Source organism: Saccopteryx bilineata, chromosome 1, assembly GCF_036850765.1.
Source record: "Saccopteryx bilineata isolate mSacBil1 chromosome 1, mSacBil1_pri_phased_curated, whole genome shotgun sequence".
Lineage (NCBI taxonomy): Eukaryota > Metazoa > Chordata > Mammalia > Chiroptera > Emballonuridae > Saccopteryx > Saccopteryx bilineata.
Genome location: NC_089490.1, coordinates 50,973,884 through 50,996,084, shown reverse-complemented (window position 1 = coordinate 50,996,084; position 22,201 = coordinate 50,973,884). Strand labels below are relative to the sequence as shown.

The following is a 22,201-nucleotide window of genomic DNA, read 5'->3' as shown; positions in this document are numbered from 1 at the left end:
TGGTTTACAAACAAGCATTTCTTCCCACTTTCCTAATTCTTCTCAGTGATAACACTGCCCTGTCTCTTAGATTTACAATATTAATGTTTCCACTGATTCTCCTCTCTATGTCACACTATCACATTAAATCTTTCCTTGAATTCTTTGGAGAACACCTCTTATATCCAGTGATTATCTCTATTGTCCTTTTAGATTTATTGCATTGAGAGTCCCAAATAAATGGCCTCACTGTATTCACACCCTTTGCCCTACTCTGTTCTCCACTTCTTATCAGTGTTACTGAATATCTAAGCCTTATTATGTGATGGGCGGCTTGGACTGGCTACATCACCAGTAAAGCTATCACCTTTTTAGAGTGAAAAAGCTGAAAAACCATTAAACTATATTTTCTATACTTCCCTGCCACCAGGGTTTTGAATACGTCATTGGTTCAGAAATGAATGTACTCACAAAAACTCTGTAGTCGAAAATGAATCACAGAGTGAGACAGGTAGGGGCATTCTTTTGACAGGTGTACATTGTGGCTGGACTGTTTCCTAGACCGTTTTCTGGATCCTCTGACTATAGCACCAGCTCCTTGATTCCGCAGGCAGCTTCTTGGTCGTGATGGAAAAGGCAGAAGTCCTTTGGTAGCAAACTCTGTGTGGCTATGGGAACCACTTATGAAAGTGACGCCTGGAGTCTCTTCAGCCCTCCCAACAACACCACAGCTAATCATGCATCCTTTTAGGCAGAAACTGGGGGGGTGGATTCTATTGTCTACTATTAAAAATGCCTATTAATAGTTTCCTTGCCTTTAAACAACAATACTAACATTTTGAAGGATTAATAGAAGAATTGATAGAACAATTCATGTAAAGCATATTAATGCATATTACCAGCAGAAAAGTAGTTATTGTTCTTGTTATTCTTACAGGCATAATAATCAGAAGGCCAGGGTTTGAGTTATGTCTTCAGCATGTGTCCTTTCTGCAATCTTGGACAAATGGCTTACCTGCTCTAAGGTTTGATTTATCTATAAACTAGGAGGAAAATATAACTACTTCATAAAGTTTTGTGAAAATTAAATGAGAGCATATAAGTAAAAATTTCTTTCTGTACTTATTCTCCACATAAATATTCTCACTTGATCAAACTAATCTCTCATATTACTTCCTGATTTTAAATGACATAACCTCACCTGTTTCCTCAGAATCCTGGCTACACATTTTTACAAAAACACCCAGTGTTTCTATATCCTATTATCTTATCCTTTTCAACTCAAAGCCATTTTTCAAGTTGTTCCTTTTCCATGAAGTCTTTTCCAGGGACTTGCAACCTACCTTGATCACTTCCTTAATCTTGGAGCTCCTATAAACAGCACCGTGTATTCTAACATTTTGCTTTCTTTTTTTTTTAATTAGTAAATGGGTCTTATTTGTTTCATAAATTGACTTTTACATTCTTGAGATCAGTAAGAGAGTTTACCACTTATTAGTCACTTGAAAAAATTGCTGACTTGATGATATACTATGTCATTGACTAAATTCAATTAGATTATATAGTATTTTTAGAACATGTCATTAAATATAAAGAGCACAGATGTAAAAACTTGCTTAAAAGCTACTTGAAATTATATATTTGTTTTTATTAATTATTTTCCTCTTTACCCAGTATTTGTACTTAATTCTACCATAGAAACAGCAATATTAAATGAGTAACAAAATCAATATATATCAATAATATACCAATGTCAAGATTAAAATATGGGGCCCTGGCTGGTTGGCTCGGATAGAGCATTGATCCAGCCTATGGAAGTCCTGGGTTCGATTCCCAGTCAGGGCACACAGGAGAAGTAACCATCTGCTTCTTCCCCTCCCCCTTCTCTTTTTCTCTCACTCTGTCTCTCTCTACCTCCCACAGCCCTGGCTCATCAGTTTGAGCATTTTGCCCTGGGTTCTGAGGATGGCTTTGTGGAGCCTCACCTAAGGCACTAAAAATAGCTTGGTTGCAAGTGGCCCCAGATGGGCAGTGCATTGGCCCCAGATGGGGCTTGCTGGGTGGATCCTGATCTGGGTGCATGCGGGAGTCTGTTTCTTTATCTCCCCTCATCTCACTAAAAAAAATAGGAAGAAGAAGAAAAGAAAAACATTAAAATATGGGCATGCCTGCTGTTCCTTACACATATTTGTCAGCAGTGATGTAAGTCTTGGCACATTTAAAATGGATCAGAGCACTGGTTTTCAACCTTACGTACACATTGAAATCACCTGAACAGCTTTAATCACAAGGACCTTCATTTAATATGAAAAGTATATGGCTTGGCAACAAGATATTTATTTAAAGTTAGCCGGATGCTTCTCACAAGCAATTAGGAAAAAGAATCACTGGTCAGAGGTGTGGTCCACTTAGCACCCTTGTGCGTTCACTCTCACTCACTACTTTACTTCAGGAACATGCTACCTGTTTAAGGCCATTCGTCTAGGCATGCCTTTGCTGTCACCAGTGGTACCTTTGGTTCATATGTATACAAGTACAGATGATAAGATAGTATTATTTTGAAAACCATTTTCTGAAAATACCTTTGTATAATTTCAGCAGGCAGTAATAGTATTCACATACATTAGAAATAAGATAATAACTAAAATAGTCTGGCAAGAAGAGAAGTGAGGAGACGGGGAGAAAAGCCTGTAGCTGTATTAACAGTAAAGGAGAGTTACGGTTTCAAGCTTTAAGTACCTGATTGACGGCATCCAGATCATCGGTGAAGCTATTTACTTCTGATAGAAGCAGAGATATTACAGATTTTCTCAACAAGCTGCAACTTCCCAGGGTTACCAGACTCCGAGAGACATAATGCTGTACCTGAAACTGAAGATAAAAATGAGTAATTTTCTATTTTTTAATTCAGGTAAAAATATATTTTATGGGCATTTTCTAAGACTTCACTACTAAGCTCCATGATGTGGGACATACAAAAAGTGTCAACATGATTCTGGGTCAGTCTCAAGCAAAATTATGAAATAGATAAATTATATAAGTCATAAAATTATATATAGCAGTTAATATTTTGAATTGTACGACAAGCTGCTAAAATGAAAATTTTAGCTGAAGTATCAAAAGATGATGCAATCATTTAGATGATAGACTACACACAGAATAAAGAGTTGAAAAAACAAGACTATTAAGCCTGTAGCCACTAGATGTAGATGCATAGATATTCATAGATGTAGATAGCTACAGGAAAAGAGTGAGAGAAGTTTAGAGGTGTTGGGGAGAGCTATTAGTGTACTATGAATCCTATCTCCATGCTGGAAAGCAGTAGGTGGGAGGGACTTCTCCATCTACACAGTCAAAAACTAGGCACTTTAGGCAAGTTTGCTCAGTGAATAGAGCATCAGCCTGGTGTGTGGATGTCCAGGTTTGATCCGCAGACAGGGGCACACATGAGAATGACTATCTGCTTTCCTTCCCCTCCCCTTTCTCTCTCTCTTGCCCTCTTCACAGCCAGTCGCTTGACTGGTTCGAGCATTGGCCCAGGGCACTAAGGATAGCTTGGTTGATTTGAGCATCAGCTCTGGACGGGGGCTGCCAGGTGGATCCCGGTTGCGGCTCATGTGGAAGTTTGTCTCTCTACCTCCCCTATTCTCATATTAAAACAAAAACAAAAACACACACAAAAAAACTAGGCACTATAGAGTGAGGAGAAAAAAATGAGGGGCTTTAAATTTTCATCTAGAGGTAACAAAAGTACTCTGCATTAATTTAATTAAAAGGACAGTGGAAGACAATAAACTATTTCACATGAAGTTATTAGAAGAAAGGCCATTTGATGATTAATCACATTAAACTCAAGGCTGGAAATATATTAAATATATCCTTTAACATATCTAGGAAAAGGGAGGTTTCAAGGAAACTCTCAAAACCCAAAACAGAATATACCTTGTGATGGCTCTATATGAGCTTAAAAGCATATTGAGATATTGCATTTACATATAAAATATTTAAAGGACTTATTTAACACTAAATAAATAATGCCATATGAAACATGTCACCCATGTCCTTTAGGGTAAACACATGATGTAGATATTTCTCAAATTGACATTTTAATGATGTATTTTAACTTTAAAAGTTAATCAATGATGATATGAAAGTGAATAGAGTTCAAAGCAATTTTTATATTTTTGTACATGCATAACTATTAATGTTTTTAAATCAATTTATCAATAATAAAGCCATATCAATATATTACCATAGAAATCATTGTTATTTACCTTATTTCATAAATATGTAATTGGCTAAGATTCACATCCTTTGTAACTCTCCAGTGCTAATTATATTTCAGATTTTTCACATTTCTGTTTGTATCTGAAACAGAGGACTCTTATCTAAGCTCTAAAAAACTTCTGTTGGGTATATTGATAATGCTTTAAATGTTTACTTATTTCCTTTCTCAGTATTTCTTTTTTTTAAAATATCTTAAATAACAGTTTTATTGATTTTGGCAGGTATTATTTAATATTTTTTCACTAATATTTTAAAACTTTCTTATAATCTAGTTTTGTGTACCTCTTTTATTGTTCCTATTTAAGTATTTTTAAGCATATATATTTTTTTTCATTGCTATTACCATGTTTTATATTAATTTTAATTTATTGTGTTAACATGGATTCAAGTGTCCCACTCAATATAACACCCTCACTCCTCATCCCCGTGTCCACATACCCTTTTTGCCCCCTACCCCTAACTCCTTCCCCTCTTCCCTCTGGGATTTGCTGTCCTGTTAGCTGTATCTATGTGTTAAGTATATATAATTTCATTAATCCCTTCACCTTCTCTGATCCCAAACCTTAATCCCCCTTCCCTCTGAAATCTGTCCCTCTGCTCCCTGTGATCCTGCCTCTACCTCTAATCTGTTCCTCAGTTCACTTTGTTCATTAGATTCCACATATAAGTGAGATCATATATTTGTCTTTCTCTGCCTGGTTTATTTTACTTAGCATAATAATCTCCAGGTCCATCCATGCCTTTGCAAAAGGTAAGATTTCCTTCTTTCTCACAGCTGCATAGTATTCCATTGTGTATATATATGCCACAGTTTTTAACCTTCTTGTACACTAACGGACACTTGGGCTGTTTCCAGATCTTGGTTATTGTAAACAATGCTGCAATAAATATGGGAGTAAATATCTTCTTTTGAATCAGTGATTTGGTATAAATTAAATGAAGAAAATGTTCAGAAAAAAATAAAAGGGACTTTGGTGACTGAGGTTTGCAGACTCTGAAGCCCAATACTAATACTGCCCCAGTCAAAACCCAGCTCCACTGCTTACTGACTTGTACTAGCAACATACTGAACCTTTGGTCTCTGCTTCCACATTTGCAAATAGTGACTGTGGTAGCATTGACTCCCTAAAATTGTTGTGCATATTAAGTTAGACAATTAAAATGGTTAACATAGTGTCAAGCATCCAGTAAGTATTCAATATATGTTAAAAGTTATTACACAATGTAAAAGCACTGAAGGTTGTATAAGCTTCATTCACTGACTCTTTTTTTTTTTTTTTTTTTTTTTTAGAGAAAGAGAGAGACAGGGACAAACATAAAGGATGGGAGAGAAATGAGAAGCATCAACTCATAATTGCAGCACCTTAGTTATACATTCATTGCTTTCTCATAAGTGCCTTGACCAGGGGACTCCAGCTGAGCCAGTGACCCCTTGTTCAAGCCAGCAAGCTTTGGGCTCAATCCAGCAACCATGGCATCATGTCTATTGATCCCACACTCAAGCCACATGTGCCGACCTGCAAGCCAGCGACCTCAGGTTTTGACCCTGGGTTCTCAGCATCCCAGGCCAACACTCTATCCGCTGCGTCACTGCTTGGTCAGGCAAGGTTAATTAACTGACTCTTAAAAAGTTAAATACTAGAAATAAAATCTATTTTTCTAGATTTAGAAACATTGAGAACATTGCTGAGAAGAAAAATCAAAGAGATATTCCATAATATAACTCTGAACTATTATCTCCCTCATATGACTAAAGTTCATATGAGAGTAAAAACTAAATATATTACCATTAGGTAATTTATAATTCTGTGAACACTTATAAAAATTGCCTTTCTTCTTCCTTACATCTTAATTGACACTTGGCCTTTGGCAATACAGTGGACATTTTGAAAGAAGCTGACGAGGAGGACAGGGCTTACAATAACATTATAGGTGAGGCTACTGTGGTGGAAACCATAAAAGGACTCGCTCAACACCAATGCCATCTTTATCAGATCTAGCACATTCTTTCTGTATTTCAGGGACTGGAGAGCTCAAAATAACTTTTCCCAGATTCCCCTGCAGTTAAGATTTTGGATATAATTTGCATTCTGCCAATGAGAACTAGCCATTTGAGACCCTGATTTAGAAGTGCATTAGGGAAGAAGAGAAGCAGGGCACAGGGCTGGCATTCTGTTGGTGTGGATTGTGGCAGAGGTGGCATGGTTCTCCCTCACCATGCAGCTCTTCAAAGGCTTCCTCCTTTTGTTAAATTCTTAAACCTGGCAGAAGCAAGATGCTATCTGGATGGTCTAGTGGTTTAGTGGAGTCCTTCCTGTAATCTCATCCTTCCCAAAGTACAGCCCTTGTCAGAACAGCAAGAGGTAACAGGCACCCTGGCAAGCAAGTACAACACAAGAAAGGATGATCTGGCAAGATGTCATGTTTGAAGACCCATTATTTACTGTGGACAGTAGGATCTCAGTTTTGAACAGATAGATAGTAAGAAGTCACAAAGGCTGACAAAGTAGGGAACCAAGCAGAGGCAAATAACACAGAAACTCGGTTCCCATGACTGCCAAATAGGGAGCAAGACACAAAATATGAATTTTGTTATTACTGTTTTGTACATTCCACATATAAGTGAGATCACATAGTATTCATCTTTCTCTATTTGACTTATTTAATTTAGCATAATGCCTTCAAGGTCCATCTGTGTTTTCACAAATGGTAGAATTTCCTCATTTTCTTATGGCTGAAACATTTCAGCGTATGTCACACCACAGCTTCTTGATCTATTCACATATCAATGGACACTAAAGTTGTTTCCATGCCTTTCCTATTATAAGTAATACTGTTATGAACATGGCAGTGCAGACATCTTTCCGAGTTAGTATTTTTATTTTCTCCAGATAAATACTCAGCAATGGAATTGCTGGATAATTTGGTATTTTATTTGAAGGCTATAGCAATGAGAGTTCAACCAACAGTGTCTAAGAATTTCCTTATCCTCCACATTGACTCCAGCATTTATCTTTTGTCTTTTTGATGATGGCCATCCTAGCAGATCTGAGGTGATATCTCATTGGGGTTTTAATTTAATTTCCCTAGTGACTTGGGATGTTGAACACCTTTTCATGTACCTTTTAGTCTTTCATATACCTTGTTTGAAGAAATGTCTATTCAGGTCCTTTGCCCATTTTTAATTGGGTTATTATTATTATCTCTTGAGTGTTGGAAGAATAGGTAGTTTTTATTTTCTTTTCAAAGTTCTCTATATTCTTCACATATTCTATAATAAATAACACCTTTTTATTTAATTTCTTGTGTTTACATAGATTCCAGTGTTTCTCCAAATGCATCCTCCCTTCCTGTATTCCCCTCAACATCTCCTTTGCCCCCTTCCCAACAGCTCCTCCCCTTCCCTTCAGGTTTAACTCCGTTCCTCAGTTCACTTGTTCCTTGGATTCCTCAAATGAGTGAGGTCATATGATATTTTTCTCTCTGCCTGGCTTATTTCACTTAACATAATAGTTTCCAGGTCCATCCATGTTGTTGCAAAAGGTAAGATTTCCCTTTTTTCATGGCCCCATAGTATTCCACTGTGTATATGTACCACTGCTTTTTAATCCATTCGTCCACTGACAGACATTTGGGCTGTTTCCAGATCTTCGCTATTGTGAACAATGCTGCCATAAACATGGGGGTGCATTTCTTTTTTTGAGTCAGTGATATGGTGTTCTTGGGATATATTCCTAAAAGTGGGATTGCTGAGTCAAAAGGCAGTTCCATTTTTAATTTTTTGAGTAATCTCTATACTATTTTCCACAGTGGCTGCACCAGTCTGCATTCCCACCAGCAGTGCAGGAGGGTTCCCTTTTCTCCACATCCTTGCCAGCACTTATTCTGTGTTGTTTTGTTGATGGGCGCCATTCTGACTGGTGTGAGGTGGTATCTCATTGTAGTTTTGTGGTTTTAATTTGCATTTCTCTAATGATTAGTGATGTTGAACATTTTTTCATATGCCTATTGGCCATCTGTATGTCCTCAGGAGAAATGTCAATTAATTTCTTTTGCCCATTTTTTGATTGGATTCTTTGTCTTACTAGTGTTGAGTATTAGAAGTTCTTTATAAATTTTGGTTATTAAGGGGCACAAAGAAAACTAGATAGAGGTTGATGGAGGACAATCTGACTCTGGGCGATGGGTATGCAACATAATTAAACGACAAGATAACCAAAAAAAAAAATTTTTTTTTTTTGGTTATTAACCCCTTATCAGACGAATTGTCGAATATGTTCTCCCATTGTGTGGTTTGTTTTTTTATTCTGTTCATATTGTCTTTAGCTGTACAAAAGCTTTTTAGTTTTATATAGTCCCATTTGTTTATCCTGTCTTTTATTTCACTTGCCTGTGGAGATAAATCAGCAAATATATCACTGTGAGAGACGTCAAAGAGCTTACTGCCTATGTTTTCTTCAAAGATGCTTATGGTCTCACAACTTACATTTAAGTCTTTTATCCATTTTGAGTTTATTTTTGTGACTGGTGTAAGTTGGTGGTCTAGTTTCCTTTTTTTTTGCACGTAGCTGTCCAATTTTCCCAACACCATTTGTTAAAGAGACTATCTTTACTCCATTGGATGCTCTTACCTCCTTTGTCAAATATCAATTGTCCATAAAGGTGTGGGTTTATTTCTGGGTTCTCTGTTCTGTTCCATTGATCTATATGCCTGTTCTTATGCCAGTACCATGCTGTTTTGAGTACAATGGCCTTGTAGTATAACTTGATATCAGGAAGTGTGATACCTCCCACTTTATTCTTTTTCAAGATTGCTGAGGCTATTTGTGTTCTCTTTTGGTTCCATATAAATTTTTGGAATATGTGTTCTATATCTTTAAAGTATGTCATTGGTATTTCAATTGGTATTGCATTGAATTTATAAATTAATTTGGTAATATAGACATTTTAATGACGTTTATTCTTCCTATCCATGAACACGGTATATGCTTATACTTGTTTGTATCTTCCTTGATTTCTTTTATCAATATTTTATAATTTTCCGGGTACAAGTCTTTAATCTCCTTGGTTAAATTTACTCCTAGGTACTTTATTTTTTTTTGTTGCAATATTGAAGGGGATTGTTTCCTTAATTTCTCTTTCTGATGGTTCATTGTTGGTATATAAAAATACCTCTGATATCTGTGTATTAATTTTATATCCTGGCACCTTGCTGAATTCATTTATCAGGTCTGGTGGTTTTTTGACTGAGTCTTTAGGGTTTTCTATATACAGTATCATATCATCTGCAAATAATGAAAGTTTTACTTCTTCTTTTCCAATTTGAATGCCTTTTATTTCTTCTTCTTCTCCTCTGATTGCTGTGGCTAGGACTTCTAGTACTAGGTTGAATAAGAGTGGTGAAAGGGGGCACCTCTGCCTTGTTCCTGATCTTAGGGGGACTGTTTTTCATTTTTTCCCATTGATTATGTTGGCTGTGGGTTTCTCATAGATGGCCTTTATCATGTTGAGGTATGTTCCCTGTATTCTCACTTTGCTGAGAGTTTTGATCATGAATGGGTGCTGAATTTTATCAAGTGCTTTTTCTGCATCTATTGAAATTATCATGTGATTTTTCTTCTTTCTTTTGTTTATGTGATGAATCACATTGATTGATTTACGAATATTGTACCATCCTTGCCTACCCAGAATAAATCCCACTTGATCATGATGTATGATTTTTTTCATGTATTGCTGTATCCGGTTTGACAATATTTTGTTAGTATTTTAGCATCTAAATTCATCAGGGATATTGGCCTATAATTTTCTTTCTTTGTGTTGTCTTTGCCTGGTTTTGGAATCAGAATTATGCTCACCTCATAAAAGGAGCTTGGAAGTCTTCCTTCCCCTTGAATTTTTTGAAATAACTAGAAAAGGATAGGAGTTAGTTTTTGAATATTTGGTAGAATTCACCTGTGAAGCCATCTGGCCCTGGGCTTTGTTTGTTGGGAGTTTTTTGATAACTGTCTCAATCTCATTTGTTATAATCAGTCTGTTTAGGTTTTTTGAATCTTCCAGATTAATTTTCGAAAGATTGTATGTTTCAAGGAATTTGTCCATTTCATCTAGGTTGTCTAATATTTTGGCATACAGTTATTCATAGTATTTTCTTACAATATTTTGTATTTCTGTTGTTTCAGTTGTTATTTCTCCACTCTCATTTCTAATATTATTTATTTGAGTCCTCTCTCTTTTTTTCTTAGTGAGTCTGGTTAAAGGTTCATCGCTCTTGTTTACCTTTCAAAGAACCAGCTCTTTGTTTCATTGATCCTCTGTATTGTTTCTTTAGCCTCTATGTCATTTATTTCCACTCCGATCTTTATTATTTCCTTCCTTTGTAGGTGATAGCCTTTTTTTTCTCTAGCAGCTTTTAATATTTTCTCTTTATCTCTTAGCTTTGGTATTTTAATTATGATGTCTTGTTATAGATTTCTTTGGGTTTCTCTTCAATAAGTTTTCTGTGCTTCTTGAACTTGTGTGACTTTTTCATGCATCAATTTAGGGATGATTTCAGCTGTGATTTGAATGAATAAGGTCTCTATCCCTGTTCTTTCTCTTCTTCTTCAGGAACCCGTATGATGCGAATGTTGTTTCTCTTTAGGTTGTCATAGAGCTCTCTTAGAGTTTCCTCAGATTTTTTCAGCCCCTCTTTTTTTTTTTTTTTTTGCTGCTCTGCTTCCATGTTTTCATTTATCTTGTCTTCTAAATCACTGATTTGATTCTCTGCTTCATCAAGCCTGCTTTTAATTGCTTCTAGTGTACTTTTCATTTCTGATATTGTATTTGTCATTTCTGACTGGTTCTTCATTATTTCAATGTCCTTTCTGATGCTTTTTATTTATTTGTTCATTGTGTCCATCCCTTGTTGTTCTAAGATCTTTCAGCATTCTAATAATCATTATTTTAAACTCTGCATACTGTAGTTTGCTTATTTCCATCTCAGTTCATTTTCTGGAGGTTTCTCTTGTTGATTCATTTGGATTGCACTTCTCTGTCTTCCCATTTTGTCTGTGTATACCCTGCTCATTTGGCTGTGTTTTTTGTAGAGCTGGCTAAGTCTAGGGTTGGTGTTGTCTGCCTCCAATTTTCATTTTTGTTATTTCTAGGTCTTCTTGGGTTGGCATCAGCTGTTGTTGTAATTGGCTTTTCTAGTAGAGCCACTTTGAAGTCTTGCTTTGTTTGTTTTCTTCTCAGTTTTCTTAACTCTGGTAATCTTGTTCACTGATCTCAGCAGGGGGTTTATTTGAAACTATCCAGCAATGCGGTGGGTGTAACCTGAGACTCTGAAGGTATGATCTGCCAGTTTCTCTGGGAGGGGCAGAGGAGGGTAGGGGGATGTTTTCTTCACTTCAGTAGGGGGAGGTGTATCTCAGATCTCCATGGATACCTGAGTTACTGCTCCTCCTCTCCACTCTCTGTTTTCAGCTGTGTTTTGTTGTGCTGATTTGAGCTGGAGAGCTTCTGGAGGTGGGTCACCCAGAGCCACTTTAGGCTTGTGCTGTGTGGAAAGATCAACCCCTCCCCCACCTATGGCTGCCTCCGCTTCTCAGGTCATCCTATGCATTCCTCTGCCTATCACCATCTGTCTCTCTCTCCCCACTTTCATTTTGGAAGATAAGCCAGCCCTCTCAGCACACCTCATTCCCAGGTCCTCAGGCAAGTGGCTGTGGGAGATATTTTCTGCTCTTCTCCTTGGAATGAGAGCCCTTCTGGGCTCTCAGCCTCACCACCCCCCTTAACTCTTGGAAGCAGGGGAGCCCCACCATGCCTTGATCCTCCCTACCAGGCTTGGTGTGGCTTCTTCTTTGCTCCTTGGTTTTTGAGACCTGTTCTTCCAGTCCAAAGTTGGTTTTTCATGCTGATTGTTCCTAAATTAATTTGTAATCCAGTTTGGTGGTGTGAGCTAGGAGTCTCTGTGTCTGCTTACTCTGTCGCCATCTTGGTATCCTTGGTTATTATTATTAATATTTTTCCCAAGGGAAAAAAGGGGAGATAAACAGACTCCCACATGTACCCTGACTGGTTCCCAGCAACTTGGATCTAGGGCTGCTGCTCTGCCCATCTGCAGCCATTCTTGCAACTATTTCTAGTGCCTGTTGCAGAGGCTCCACAGAGCCATGTTCTGTGCCCAGGCTGGCCGAAGCACTCAAATCAATGGAGCCATGGCTATGGGCAGAAAAGAGAGAGAGAAAGAGAGAAAAAAAGGGGAGGGGTGGAGAAGTGCTCACTTCTTATGTGTGCCCTGACCTGGAATCAAACTTGAGACATAGACATGCCAGGCTGACATACTACCACTGAGCAAACTGTCCAAGGCCAGTTATTATTATTACTACTATTATTACTATTATTATTTTCTATTGAGTTGTATGAGTTATTTTGAATATTAATTCCTTATCAGATGTATAGCTTGCAAATATTTTTTCCCATTCCATAGATTGTCTTTCATTTTGTTGTTGGTTTCATATGCCGTGCAGGAACTTTTTAGTTGTTGCAGTCCCGCTTTATTTTTTATTTTGTTGCTTGTTCTTTAGGTGCCATATCTAAAACATTATTACCAAAACCCATGTCAAGAAGCTTTATTCCTATGTTTTATTCTAGAATTTTCATGATTTCAAGTCTTACATTTAAATCTTTAAGCCATTTGAGTTCATTTTTGTGAGTGGTATATCATTCATTCTTTATACCAAATACTTTTTTAGTACTGTCTGTGTGCCCATGACAGAGATATCACTTAATTCAATGAAGAATAAAGTAAGATTACTTTTGCTTCAGTAAGTATTTTTGCTTAAGATTACCTTAAAAAGCTATAAAAATGCCATCCAGCTTGATACTAATGGAAAAGGATACTTTTCAAAAAGTTGCAAACATGACTTCCATTATAATTTAGAGTGAATACATGCCAATATTTACATTTATTATGGACATTTTAGTATTAATTATTAGAGATATTTATATTATTAATGAACACAAAGAACATTTTAGGAATTGAGTATTGATTTTATAAAACAATACTGGAATCAGATTTTTAGGTTAGATATAAAACTGGTTAATACCTTACAGAATAAACCCCTACTATACTTCTGGATTTTTTTTTTTAAGATCTGAGAGGTTTTATTTAATACAAATGACTGTGTCTAGTAGAGCTTATCTTTTCTACTTTACACAAATCATACACATCTATGCCAGATAGATATCCATAGGTTAATATGGAACTTCACAGACTCAGGGCTCTGGCAAAATACATTCCCAGACATTAAATAATCCTTGAGTAGCCTGTTAGATAACGCCCTGTTATGTCATGGAGAGGACAATCAACTAATCTTCTGCCTTATTTCAACACTCTAACAATTTATCTTAACAATAGATAAAGCAATACATTCTAATAAATTGCTAAATTCTTAACAAAGATAGATCAGAGGCCAAAAGAAGAAGAGAGAATAAAGAAAAGTAAGATGAAATCAGACAATGGCCTTTCAGGAATGAATCAGCTGGGGTTGCCTTGTTGGTAAACAGTATTAGCAGTATAGAATTTTCAACTAAGGCCTGGGCTGCTCCAAAGTGGGAGAGAGCCTAAGATTCCTTGGATAAAACCTAAACAACTAAAAGTAGTAAGGAGAGGTAGGTTGGGAAACATCTAACTACCAGGAAAAGAAACTTCCAAATTAGTATAATAATAATAACAACAGTTGTAGGACTAATAATAGTCACCTTTAAGGATGTGCAGAGATAGGCATATCTACATTGGCTCTGTAGTTCAAACTTATACTATTGAACATTCCAGAAAACCACAAGCAGAGAAAGTAAGCTAATTTCTTCTCCTCCTCCTCCTCCTCCTCCTTCTTCTTCTTCCTCCTCCTCCTCCTCCTTCTTCTTCCTTCTTCCTTTGTCCTTCCTCCTTCTTCCTCCTCCTCCTCCTTCTTCTTCTTTCTTTTTTTGTATATTTCTGAAGTGCAGAAATCTTTTTGGTTTGATGGAGTCCAACCTGTTAAATTTTGCTTGTGCTTTTAGTGTTATAGCCAAAAACACACTGCCAGAACAAGTGTCAGAGAGATAGTCCCTATGCTTTCTTCTAGGAGATTTACAGTATCAGTTCTTATGCTTAAGTCTTTAATTCATTTCAAGTTAATTTTTGTGAGTAGTGTAAGATAAGGATCCAATTTCATTTTTCTACATGTGGTTATCCAGTTGTAGATATAAAGATTTTGGGACAGAATGGCATTAATTCTTATTTAAATTGTGTAATAGGTAGAATTCATTGTGGACACCATTATAAAACCATTTTCGAGGAAACCACCCCCAATTTAGTTCTTGAGATGATCGACAGATAAAATTTAGATAAACATGGGCTAATAATAAAAAGTGACCAAGTAAACTGAAAATAAGCCACCATCTCTTAAATACCAAATAAATTTGGTTTTCCAAAAACTCAGCTATTAGATAAAGGCAATTGAAAATGAGAAATAAACTGCTCACAAAAATTAGGGTATCAGAGAACATGCAGATACTCCAGTACTTTCTATATACTAAAAACTATAAAGCATTAATAAAGGAAATTGAAAAAGACACAATGAAATGGACAAATATTCCATATTCATGGATAGGAAGGATAAACATAGTTAAAATGGCCATATTACCTAAAGCAATATACATATTTAGTGCCATTTCCATCAAAATTCCAATGTAATTTTTTAAAGAATTGGAATAAAAAAAATCACTAGGTTTGTATGGAATCTTAAAACACTCCAAATAACCAAATCAATCCTGAGGAAAAAAAATGAAGCCGAAGGTATAACACTATCTGATTTCAAATTATACTACAGAGACATGATAATCAAAACAGCATGGCATTGGCAGAAAAATAGACACACAGAACAATGGAACAGGGGGATTTGGGGGAGGGGGAGGATGAAGGGGATTGGGTTAAGGGTGTAAAGTGGCACAAATATAAAGTGACAGAAAGTGATTTGACTTTAGGTGATGGGTATACAACATAATCGAGTTAAATTATGTTGTATGTCAGTTAAAGAGTAAAAAAAAAAAAGTACCACTATTGGAGCAAATCAGGCCTAACTTTAGTCATGTGGGGCTAAAGAAGAGAAGGAAGTAAACTCTCACTGTTTGGCATAGTTCCTTAGGTCACAATCCTCATGAGATGGATGGATGGACAGATGGAAGAATAGGATTACACTTCTAGAAAGCAAGAATAAACCCAGATGCCAATCAGATATTGTAAGATTCTTAAAAGAACATAAGGAATTTTCTAGTAGGATGTAGCCAGGTCATAGCATAGTTGTAAAATAACTAACAATTTCTCCTTTTGCATAATTGTTGTTTTCTTACCAATGAATCTTGGACTCTTTTTGTTCTTTCCTACTCCTAAACAAAAATTACTGAGACAGCCTTTTGTTGAACTTCCCCAGGTTTGTTGAGAGTATTCAAATCTAGAATTGCTTCCCAAGCTCTAATCTCTCTTTAGAGTCATATAGTACAAGCCCCAACCTTACATAAAAATACCTCCCAAATCCCCTTTACTGCAATACTACTAACATTCTCTGGAGGTAAGCTGTAGAAAGCTGAATACATCTAACTTTGATGATAGATATATTCTGTTGGTTTCGACTAGTGGGTTTCTACAACTTAAAGTCTCCTGGAAAATCTTCACATATTTAAAATTCTCAAAGGAAGGAGATTTTCTAGTCCCATTTTTTCAATCTATTCAACAAATGTCATGGTTAAAAAATATTACTTTGCCTGATTAGGTGGTGGCGCAGTGGATAGAGCATTGAACTGCGACACAGAGACCCAGGTTCAAAACCCCAAGGTTGCTGGCCTGAGCACAGGCTCATCTGGTTTGAGCACAGCTCACCAGCTTGAACCCAAGGTTGCTGGCTTGAGCAAGGAGTCACTTGCTCTGCTGTAGCCCCCCCCCCCATAAGGCACATATGAGAACGCAATCAATAAACAACTAAGGTGCCACAACAAATAATTGATGCTTCTCATCTCTCTCCCTTCCTGTATGTCTGTCCCTATCTGTCCCTCCCTCTGTCTTTCTCTGTCACATACACACAAAAAAATATTACTTTGATGCACATTGTAATAAAATACACAATTAGGTCCTATGGTCTTTTACTGATAGATGAACAAAGAGAAACAGGCCTTTGTTGGAAGTATAAGTTGTAAAGTTGAATACCAACTGTAGCTGGAAAAAGGTAGAAAATCATTTCTTATGTAGTTCTGATCAGATAAGTATGATCAAATGACTTGCAATACTTAAAATCAACCAATATCAGATCTAGTCTAGAGGAGGGATACCCAGGGAACAAGGATGATTATTATCAAGGCTTCTGCATATTCTGATAACATGATGGTAGAAAAAAATCAGGATTCAAAAGCCCAGTATGGCGTCCGTGTACGTGGCCTCATAACAATGTCCTAGGGAAGGTCTAGGAACTCATCCTGTTAATGCTGAAAACTGAAACCAACCGTTAAAAAATTAAGCAATATTAGGACCAGGTACAATTTCCTGACTTTATGTTAAACAATACTGGTACAAAAGTTTCTTTTCTGTCCCTGTATTAAAATATAATAGAACCAAAGATTTAAAAACTTAGCTGCTTCCTTCAAGAAAAATGTGCTCCTATAAGAGAAGACTGTGGTCAACCAAAATAATGTTCTTGTCAATACTTGCTTCGGGAGCCTCACCTAGCTAGGCCCATTGATCCAAAGCTATTATATCACAAATTCTTCCCAATATCAATCAGTTTGCCACTTGGCAAGAACCACCTGAAAAATTCATTGAGTTCAGGCCCTATAGTTCTATAAATAGCCTTCTTTACTTTTTCCACTTGAAAATACTATTACTACTATGTCAAGGGGCTGTATTATAAACTTTGCTTTGCTTAATCAAGTTTTTTGTGGTGGTCTTTTGGAGGATTGAGAATCAAAAGCCACATAGATTCACCTGCTTTCCTAATGAGTCAGCTGGAAGTAAGTATCTGTGGAAACAAAAAGGTTACCTTTTGCTGCATCCTAGGGAAATGATCAGATATCATCTCAATCGAACCATCTGATGTTTACTTTGTTCCTCAACCCAGCCTCCAACTCCAAGAAGTACACTTTGTATCATCACCCCTATATAACTGGTCTCAAGAGTAGGTCATTTCAGCCCTGGCCGAAGAGCTTAGTTGGTTACATTGTTGTCCCAATTTGCCAAGATTGGGGGTTTGATCCGGTCAGGGTGTATACAGGAAGCAACCAATGAATGCATAAATAAATGAACAACAAATAGATCTCTCTCAAATCAAAGAAAATTTTTTTAAAAAGTAGGTCATTTCCTCTTCTGACTCCAGATGAAATCAAGAACAGCGAGATTGACACAATTCCCTACGTAATCTATGCATATAGTTTAGTAGATCCTTTCCTTTTTGCCTTCAAACCTGCTTAATCTTTTTCTCATCCAAATCAATACTTTAATAATCACTGAGCTATATAATTTATGCAATCAAAATAAGTATTTAGCATTTTGCATATTTGAAATTTTGATAATTCGGGTACATAGGAAATGTTTCTTTGTAAAGTCCCAAAAAATAGTATTTATAGGGATCATGACAGCTGTAATAATATATTCCAGTGTTGAGCTTTTCAAGAATCATCCATGTATATTGAAAAGCAACTACTCAGGAAAATATAAATTTAAAAAACCCTATAATCAATATGTTTTAGCTATAACTTCACAGAAAAAGATTATCCTTATGTAAATACCTTCTGTGAAACAGGAGTAAGATATATTCCTACACACATCTCTCAGAATCTTGAAACATATGACTTTATATACTAAATTTGTTAATTGCCTGAAAAAAAGATCTTAGAAACCAAGTACACATCAAATAGTTCTTGTGAATGTTTAACATCAGCAAAAAATAGCTAAAGAATACACTAACTTTAAACACTAATTTAAATACTAATTTTAGAATACTACAAACTATAGAAATGATTCCTGAAAGTATAGTCTTATGTGGGATATAAAACTGAAAGCAACAAATGAACAAATAAGAAAAAACAAACAAAAACTCAGAGACACAACAGTAGGGTGGTTACCAGAGGGAAGGGGGTTGGAAGATAGTAAAGGGGAAAGGGGCTCAAATACACAGTGACAGAAAAAGATTTGACTTTGGATGGTGGGCAGACAGTGTAATATACAGATGATGTATTATAGAACTGTACACTTGAAACCTATCAATTATTAATCAATGTCAGCCAAAAAATTTAATTAAAAAAGAAAAAGAAAAAATACTATATAGGCATTTTTATCAAACACATCTTCCTATTATCTAGCAAAATATTTATGAAATATTTTAAAATTATCTCATCTATAGAATCTACAAATCTTATCATAAAGAGTTTTATGAACAAAACCCCCCAAAAATTACAACATCAAAATATACTTTATAGAGTTCATTATGCTAGGCAGCATTCTAATTATACATATTATCTCTGAAATAACTCTTTTGATCCTCACAAAAAAACTTATGAAGTAGGTACAATTATCCATCCTCTTCAACAAAAGGAAGGAACTTTTGTTCAGAAGCAACTTTCACAAGGTCTCATAGTAAATAAATGGGGAAGCCAGGTCTCCAATCCAGACCATGTCACAATCTGACACAAGAGTCTATTTTCTTAACTGCACTTTAAAGGAACAACAGACATGTATGCTTACATAAATTTGTTTTCCAATACTAGAGATGTATCTATAAACAAAGGAATGGTGACTCTGATCTATTTACACAACTTTAATACACGGTTTAAAAAAATCAGAGTGTATCTGAGCTTTAATTAAATACTCTTGAATATCCAATCATGCAATCAATTTCAATATAGGCAGTTATGATTTTAAGTAGATCTTTTTCCTTCTCTTCCTGCTCACAGTAAGAGACCTAATCAAGAAGATATATTTAAATGCATTAAAGACAGATAACTAATTCTTACAATATGAAAAGAAACCATTTATAACAACATATACTACAAATAAGAATAGATACTGTGGTTTGTGTATCTGAAAAAAATTATCTCATTTGGGGACACTTCCTTCTATATTTTGTGACCTACTTATGTATTAACCTTTGATTATTAAGAATTGAGGGTGTCTAGCGTCTATGACATGTATGTTCCCTTTAATAGCAATAACACTCTATTAAAAGGGCCAAGTACTGAAAAGATCCCCAAAGTCTGAGTTTTTAATTAGTTTTTACATTATAAAAAGAATAGCCTAGGGTAGCGATTTTCAGCTGGTGGTGCTGCAAAGATTTTTAAAACATCAATTCCTGACTATTTAGTCAGGACATTGACCTCTTTTCCCTTCGATTGTCAAATTAAAAAATGACAACAGCCAACACAACAGCAGCCATCAGTGTGAATGAATCAAAAGTATTCCCTTTTTTTAGTTAGATCGCCAAAAAACGTATCTTTTGCTGTGTCACAGAATTTTAGTTACTAGTTTATATGTGCTATCTGATGAAAAAGGTTGAAAATTGCTGGTCTGGAGCTCACTATATGCTTGAGATAAACACAATTATTAAAACAAATGCTTATTGTAAAGCCAGTAGCCACGGCCACCATCACAGCTGCCTGGCCAGTGGAGGTTCATATTAGATTCGGACAGACGGTAATGAAACAGTGGAGCCAAGAACTGGTGGGACATTAGCTTTAATCCTAGCTTGCACCCAGTGGGCAAGATATACACACAGTGGGAAAACATTTCCTTTTCCATTCAGGGCTCCCAAAGCCACTGACTTATTCAAGTTTCCTAGAATTAAAGATTTTTAACTCACCAGTCTTATTCACCTCTGTTTCCCATCTCCTTCTCTCTACACAAACCCCGCACAAATTGGCTTCTTCAGCACTCCGCCATCTTGGCTGCCTCTCCTCTCCTCCATGTGGCCTTTCTCTGCTCTCCTTCAGCATGGGCTCCTCCTAGAACATAATCACTCTTCTCCCAGAACAGTGTGATCTCTCTTCCTTTTAATACCTTTTGGCGTGAAAGCCCTCCCCAACACATATTAACATAAACATGCCCATCCCAAGCAAGAAGGGCAATTAATATTATCATCTGAGTGACAGGCTTCCATATGGGCAGTGCCATCTTTAGCAAAGTGAGCATAATATATTTTATCTCCCCAACAAACCATCCTTATACTCACTTTATTGCCCATAATCTACTCCACCAGCATCCCTGTGCAAGGAAATTAGGCACATTACACAAATTACAAATACATGACAAATTATACAATTTCAACAATTACAAAGGTACACTTCACAGGTCTCTGAGCACTTTGCCAAAAGCACAAAATGTCCTTGTTCTTCTTTCTAGCCATTTGTAAGGTTTTCCAGGGCAGGGGAAGGGCCTCCAGCAAAGCTGCTCCCACCCCTATCAGGATATTTCACATTGTCCTAAATCCATAAGTCCATCCAACAAAGGAGCCAGTGCTCACTCTGGTCACAGTCCAGGAATCAGTCCAAGCACATAGGGCCTCAGTCACCCCCCTCATCCCTGCCATCCTGGCAGGTTTACACTGTCCCAAAGAGGAGCACATGGCAATTGCAGTCAGCATTTCCATTTCTGCTCTGGAGAGGGGATCCACCCCTATATCCCAAAATCACAGACCTACCAGGGCCATAGTAAGTACTCCTTGCTGCTGGGCTCTCACCTTCTGGAAACTGCAGGTTGCAACTCCAGCCCAATTCGCCTCATCCTCCAAAGAGGAACTGAAAACATCAGCTCCTGCTGCCGGCCTTGCAGCCCCAGCCTCCCGCCGCTGCTGGCTCTCCACAACGTCCAGGGCAATCTACAACTCACAAACCTGTGATTCCTCCTCCATCAGCTGCTCTATTTCCAAGCGAATTTCACGAACCTGGTCGGCCTCTTCCAGTGCTTGCTTCAGCTCCAGGGTCAGCATTTCTTTCTCCCACGTTTGCTCCAGCTCCTTCCATTGCTTGGTTTGCAGGTCCCGGGCAGCCTCTTCCACAGAGCTCTCTGTTTCCTCACACAAGGCTGTAAAAGTCAGCCAGTCTACGGTCCCCAAAAGGACAGCCATGGGGAACCATAACAGCAGCCAGTCCTCTACTCTACAGCTCAAAGGTGGTGGTGGCTCCATACCGAACTGTTTCAAATCCTGCTGACTATGACAAATGTAAAGTCAGTAGCCACAGCCACCATCACAGCCACCTGGCCAGTACAGGTTCGCATTAGATTTGGACATACAGTAATGAAACAATAGAGCCAAGAACTGGTGGGACATTAGCTTTAATCCTAGCTTGCACCCAGTGGGCAAGATATACACACAGTGGGAAAACACTTCCCTTTCCATTCAGGGCTCCCAAAGCCACTGACTTCTCCGAGTTCCCTAGAATTAAAGGTTTTTAACTCACCAGCCTTATGCACCTCTGTTTCCCATCTCCTTCTCTCTACACAAACTCTGCACAAACTGGCTTATCCTTCAGGACTCCGCCATCTTGGCTGCCTCTCGTCTCCTCCACGTGGCCTTTCTCTGCTCTCCTCCAGCATGTGCTCCTCCTAGACCATAATCACTCTTCCCCCAGAACAGCGTGATCTCTCTTCCTTTTAAAACCTTTTGGCATGAAAGCCCTCCCCCAACACATATTAACATAATCATGCCCATCCCAAGCAGGAAGGGCAACTAATGTTATCACCTGGGTGACGGGCTTCTACGTGGGCAGTGCCATATTTAACAAAGTGAGCATAATATATTTTATCTGCCCAACACTTACAAAATGGATTGACTAACTTGCCTTTTCCTTTTATTCTCTGGCACCAGAAGATGACTTCTTTACCTCCTGTGAAGCTCATATACAGTTTTACTTTTATGATTATGTTTTTAAA

General features: G+C 37.2%; 1 protein-coding gene across 1 annotated transcript in view; it reads right to left on the bottom strand.

Moving 5' to 3' along the window:
* MEI4 (meiotic double-stranded break formation protein 4) overlaps positions 1-22,201 on the bottom strand; it is a 187,507-nt gene that overhangs the window by 64,102 nt on the left and 101,204 nt on the right. Inside the window, exon 4 of the mRNA XM_066252995.1 lies at positions 2,719-2,850. Within this exon, the coding sequence (XP_066109092.1) occupies positions 2,719-2,850 (132 nt within the window). The remainder of the gene's footprint in view (positions 1-2,718; positions 2,851-22,201) is intronic.